Genomic DNA, 6,000 nt, shown 5'->3' with positions numbered 1-6,000 from the left:
TTTAAAAATTTTAAATTTTCTTATATATCTAGGGTATTAGGGACTTTTTACTTATTAAATGAAACATTTTGGTCATTTTTCTCCCTGTGATCTATTTTTGTGTTCAAAACTTGAAAATTGTCTATTTAGGAGAATTACCTATATTATAATTTTAAAATTTTATTGACATATGTCGCAATTATGTTAATTAGCAATTTTGAAGAACCAAGTTTTATATAATAAGATATACTTTCTCAGAAATTTGAATGACTGAAAAAAATATTTTCTGAAAAAAAACCCAAAAACTGTAAACAATTAACACCTTATATTTACTAATCATTTACCTTGTTTGTTTTAGAGTAATTCTTGGGTTCACCCCCTAGGGTGAACTTCTAGGTTCACCAACCAATAGTGTTTGAGTATTTGATATTTGATATCTTTTAAAAAAGGAAACAACATTAAATTTCCAAATAAGATTATCTTTTTAAAATAAAACAATAAAAATACATAAAAATAGCTACAAAAAATAAATAAATAAATATTTTTAAGTATTCAGCAAAATACTAAACCCTATATCCTAAATCTTAAACCCTAAACCCTAAATCTTAAGCTTTGGATAAACTCTAAACGTTTGAAAATCCTAAACCCTAAATCATACATTAAAAACTAAATTTTAATAACACTAAACCCTAAATCCTAATCACTAAACCCTAAACCCTTGGGTAAACCCTGAACCCTTGGATATTTCATAAACTGTAAATCAAAAATATTTAAAATTAAACTCTAGAGATTATGATTTATCCAAGGGTTCAGGGTTTACCCAAGGGTTTAGGTTTTACCCAAGGGTTTAGGGTTTAGTGATTAGAATTTAGGATTTTAGTGTTATTAAAATTTAGTTTTTAATGTATGATTTAGGGTTTAGGATTTTCAAACGTTTAGAGTTTATCCAAAGTTTAAGGTTTAGGGTTTAGGGTTTAAGATTTAGGGTATAGGGTTTAGTATTTTGCTGAAGACTTAAAAATATTTATTTATTTATTTTTTGTAACTATTTTTATGTATTTTTATTGTTTTATTTTAAAAAAATAATCTTATTTGGAAATTTAATGTTGTTTCCTTTTTTAAAAGATATCAAATATCAAATACTCAAATACTATTGGTTGGTGAACCTATAGGTTCACCCTAGGGGGTGAACCCAAGAATTACTCTTTGTTTTATTAGCAGCTCACAAGTGGTAGACCCCTTATATCTGAAGCCCATTACATAGATTTATAACTTTGTACAAGTTAAATAAATCTTATTCATATACACACAAACAAAACCCAAGACCGGTCCTCGGCAAAGCCTAACGAAACATTAGTATTAGGCCTCCAAAATGTTTTAAAAAAATTACATAGAAAAAAACTCCCAAAATTAATTTTTTAAGCTCCCAAATCTACCAAAAAAAATTTAAGCTGAAATTTTTTAAAATCCGCCGACAGCTCCCTAAATTTTAGGACCGGCTCTGACAAAACCCTAATGCCATTGATGGAGAAACCAGACAATAGGGAGATGGATTTGCTCACAGATGGATTACCACCAATCCCTATCCTATTGACGAAGATACCAAAGATCAGTGGAACGGAATCGCTGCTAGAGGATCTGTATGCGATTATACTAGCCAAGTTACCACTAACGAGCATAATCACTTTCAAACGGGTTTGCAAGCAATGGAAATCACTCGTTGAGTCTCCTTTTTGCCGCGATCTTTATCTGTCTATGCACCAAAACTCGTATTATTCTTCTTGGTCGTTCATGTGTAGAGGTTACGAGACAGAAACCATGGCTCACTACGGATCCGATAACTGGTGTCTTACCCGTTCTCTCGGTTCTTACATCTCGTCTTTTCTAGCCGAAAAGTTCGAGAACCGAGAAGGTAGAGTCGTGGCTTACACCGATGTTGGATTGATATTGATTTACGTAGTCACGAACCAATCTTTCTACGTGGCTAATCCTGTCTCAAGGCAATGCGTAGAGATCCTGCCTCATAATCATGCAATGGAACGTTTTTGGATATTGGGGATTGTGACTCGAACTGAGGACGAAGTCGTTTTGGGTTACAAAGTTGTTTTGTTAGAGAAGAAGAAGAACTTTACTAGTTTCTTGATATATTCATCTGAGACCGGCTCGTGGAGTCTTGAAACTGTTAGTTTTCCTTTCACTTTCATCGCTCAGGAATTTAACAATCCCATTAGCCTGAACGGAAAGCTTCACTGGCTCGCTCACAATCCGGAGTATAAAGATTTTCTTGTATCCTTCGATTTCTACCCTAGTGGAGACAAGGGTTCTGATCGATGTCGTGTTACACCTTTCCCTGACTTAGACAAAACAACTAAATTCAAAAGAGCTTGCACAACTTGTCAAGGGTTTCTCATGTATATTAACATAGTCTCTGTAGCCGAAGTTGATAAGCTGTGTGTATGGAGGCTAAAGAGCGAAGGATGGCAACTAGTATCTGAAATCTCTACTGATATTGTAACGGCTGGTTTTGATTATATTCCGTTGGGGATGAATCCTTTTGATGATAAACTAGTGTACTTTTGGAGGGGAAACATGGAGGGCCAAGATTTGTTGTCTATTAACTTACACATTGGGGAGTTTATGGTCCACGAAGAGTTGGAACGTAGCAGCGACGGTCGCGTTCTGAGTTCCGTTGGTGGTCCGAGAGAGATAGAATACATAAAGGAAACATTTTATTCCTCGTTCGTTCTCCCGAGGTGGCTGCATCCTTTCCCGAACTAGGTGCGAGTTTAAAATAAAAATAAAAAAATAATAATATATATTATGCAAAACTTAACCTGTTTCTTTCTCTTCTTGATAATTACTGTTGTTTCCTTATGCAAGATGAAGAAGTTGTCGGATGGTGTTTGCTAGAAAACTCTTATCAATGAATCTTGTAACTTATTTTACTGGCAAATTATACCCAACTGGGGAAGTTGTAAGAGAAAACTTTCATTTGGATCGCTATTTTTAAAGTATTTTTCAAGAGAGACCTTTAGAAGTAGGGTTAATTTGCTGAATAACTATATTGGAAAAAATATTAGTTTTGTAGTAAGAGGATAGAGAGGGGGTGCTATGGTTTGTTGGTGAAATATAGTTTTTTTCAGTTATCAAATTTCCCTTAGAAGTATCATTTAAGATTATCAACGGCATAAACTTCTGGATTCCCCCAACTTTTTGCTCGTTCCTACCAGTGTTCAGCAGTCAATAAAATTTGATAAGTTGATGATTTGTTAAAAAAATCAAATAAGAGAAAGAAAACCTTCGTATCTATATCTAGGAAAAAACACTTGCATAGGTCAACATTTCTCTGACTGAATAAAATAAATAGCTTAGTATTATCGCTATCAGTGCACTGAAGAAATTTAGAGAAACAAGGAGTGAATAAACGGAGGAATAAGATCACGATATTTTGGTTAAGAAAAGATGTTGTACACTCTTGAAACCCAAAATATTATGGCTGCAACTGGAATGCTGCCATTTAGCGAAATAAAATTGTTTGGAATGCTTCTGATTCCATAGAATTCCTTAAAATATTCATGAGTTACAATGAAATGTTGTTTATAACAATTTCACTTATACTATTTTGGAATTAAACAGAAAAAAATATTTTTAAAATCTATTCGATTTATTCAGGATCTAAAAATTTCTTGGATCAATGGAATGCATTATTCCATCAATAAAGTCAGTTTTGATTCCACTTCATCCATCATTCCATTTTTTTTTCTATTCCACAGACAATCAGTCATATTATTCAGCAGATTCCATGTAGAAAAAAACAGTTAGCCTATATGTTAAATTATTTTATTTTATTTTTTAATATCAAATACATAAAAAGTGGGTTGAATATAACTGGTATGTTGGTGTGATATATGCAAAAAAAAATGTAAAACAACAAAAAGTATAAAGATAACTACTAGCACATCACATATATAAACAAACTAACCACTAGTTATGAGAAAAGAATAAATACTAAGGGGGCGACTGGTTTTCCCGTTACCACCTGCAAACGCAGCTTTTACGGTTGGTAGCGGTTGTCGGTGGTTTGCAACAATCACTGAAATCGCTGTAAACCGTTTCAAACCGCTCTGAATCTCATAAATTCAAAAGCTGGCTCCAGCTAGCGTTTGCGGTTGCAGGCCGTTGCGGGAGGGTAAATTTATTTTTGTTTTTTAAAACAATATATATACAAAAGTAAAAATATTTTAAAAAAATTTAAAATTGAAATTATGAAAATATTAAAATATATCTATTATATTTTAATTAATATTATAAAATTTTATAATAAAAAAAATCAATAAATTTTCAAAAATTATACTTATAATTTTCTAAATATAAATTTTATATTTATTATAATTTTATGATTTTTGATATTTTTATAATTATATTATATGTAAATATTGTTAATTTATTATTTGACTGTTACCGCATTTGATAGTTAACCAGTCATAAGTCACCCGCAAACACACTAATTTTGAACCGCAGTACCAGTCGTACAAATCTCTTAAAACCGCTAGAAACCGCAACCGCCCGCATCCACAAACTCTCGCAACCGCAACCGCAACCGCTGCGTTTGAACCAGCCAGGCCCTAAACCCTAATCCCGAAAACGCAAGAAATATGAATGAAGTTGAGTTTTTTCACTGAGGATAATGGGAGATTATACTTGCGAGATTACCACTAGTAACCATCACCACTTCAAAACTAGTATGCAAGCAGTCGAATTCCATCATCGAATCACCGTTTTTCTCATCACCAAAACTCCCACTCTTCATGGTCTCTCATGTGCAGAAATCAAACGGAAGAAGTCGTGGCCAACTACGGATGCAAAGTTTGGGGACTTCAACGATCTCTTGGCTCTTATGTCTCCTCTTTCATAGCGGCGAGATTAGAGGCCAAGAAGAAAGTAACTAGACTTTGGCATCGTAAAGTATAGAGTCTTGGCTTACACCGATATAGGATTGATTCTACTCTACGTCACGACTTACCCTGCGGATCAAACCTATTTCGTAGCTAACCTTATTTCAAAACAACGCATCACGATTCCTACTCCACCTACTTCGCTTATAGGGTTTGAAACAGAGGAACCATGGTTTCGTGCGGTGTTATCGTTTGTTGAATCAGATGCATTATTCAGACGGTCAAGTAGTTGTTATGTCCTATGATTTCTATGGTTCCCTGATTTGAAAAAAGAACCCAAGTTCAGAAGATCTTGCACAACTTCTGGAGGTAGTCTCATGTATATGAACATATTCTCCGAAAGTGTGCACCACAAGCTAGTTGTATGGAGGCTAATGAACCGTGAATGGCAGCTAGTATCTGTACTGATGGGTTTCGATTATCTTCCCCTTACTCTGGCGATAAACCCTTTTGATGGTAATACATTGTACATGTGGAGTCAGATGCAAGATTCTTTGGCATCTATTAACTTGCGCAATGGGAGTTTTGAGCTTCACAATGAGCTGGAACGGAGCAAGGATGGTCAGACTTTGAGTTCTGTTCAATGCAATCGAGAAATGGACACAATGCAATGCCTCTCACAATCAAATTTCTAGGTGTTTGTTCCTCCAATGTTCTTTTGGTGATCGTTTGAATATATCATCTAGCAAGCTCACATTGGGAGATAGAATTACTCTGTATATTGTAACATACATACATCGGTTTATCGATAAAACCAATTATCTTCTTCCTTGTTTTAAAAAAAATACCACATATTAAAATGCTCTTGAAAACAATGGAGAATCATACATGAGAGACTTAAAAGAAGATTGTTGTTAATGCAAATTGTTACAATTAAAGAAACTAAAAGGATCTAGTCGATGGAGGAGAATTTGATGAAACAGAAGTTGTTCCTCTTCCACAGCCTTTCTCTTTTCTCATTCTCAAAACTTCCATAAACATGTCATTCCATCTCGAGCTTGTTTCTGAGTTAGCAAAGGTCTTCTTGTTACAGACATATGATCTGTGTGAGATAACAAACTAAGTC

At 34.1% G+C, this 6,000-nt stretch overlaps 1 protein-coding gene across 1 annotated transcript; it reads left to right on the top strand.

The window, feature by feature from the left end:
• Positions 1–1,126: 1,126 nt before the first annotated feature.
• Positions 1,127–3,632, top strand: LOC125580506 (F-box protein At3g28330-like). Its single transcript, XM_048745014.1, has one exon. The coding sequence runs from the start codon at positions 1,495–1,497 to the stop codon at positions 2,755–2,757; it is 1,263 nt and encodes a 420-aa protein (XP_048600971.1). The 5' UTR covers positions 1,127–1,494; the 3' UTR covers positions 2,758–3,632.
• The last annotated feature ends 2,368 nt before the right edge of the window (positions 3,633–6,000 follow it).

Source organism: Brassica napus, chromosome A2 (genome assembly GCF_020379485.1).
Source record: "Brassica napus cultivar Da-Ae chromosome A2, Da-Ae, whole genome shotgun sequence".
NCBI classification, from domain to species: Eukaryota; Viridiplantae; Streptophyta; class Magnoliopsida; order Brassicales; family Brassicaceae; genus Brassica; species Brassica napus.
This window is presented reverse-complemented; position numbering and strand designations above follow the sequence as displayed.

What these genes read in the sequence shown, in the direction of transcription:
- LOC125580506 (XM_048745014.1), top strand. Translation starts at nt 1,495, where the DNA reads ATGCCATTGATGGAGAAACCAGACAATAGGGAGATGGATTTGCTCACA.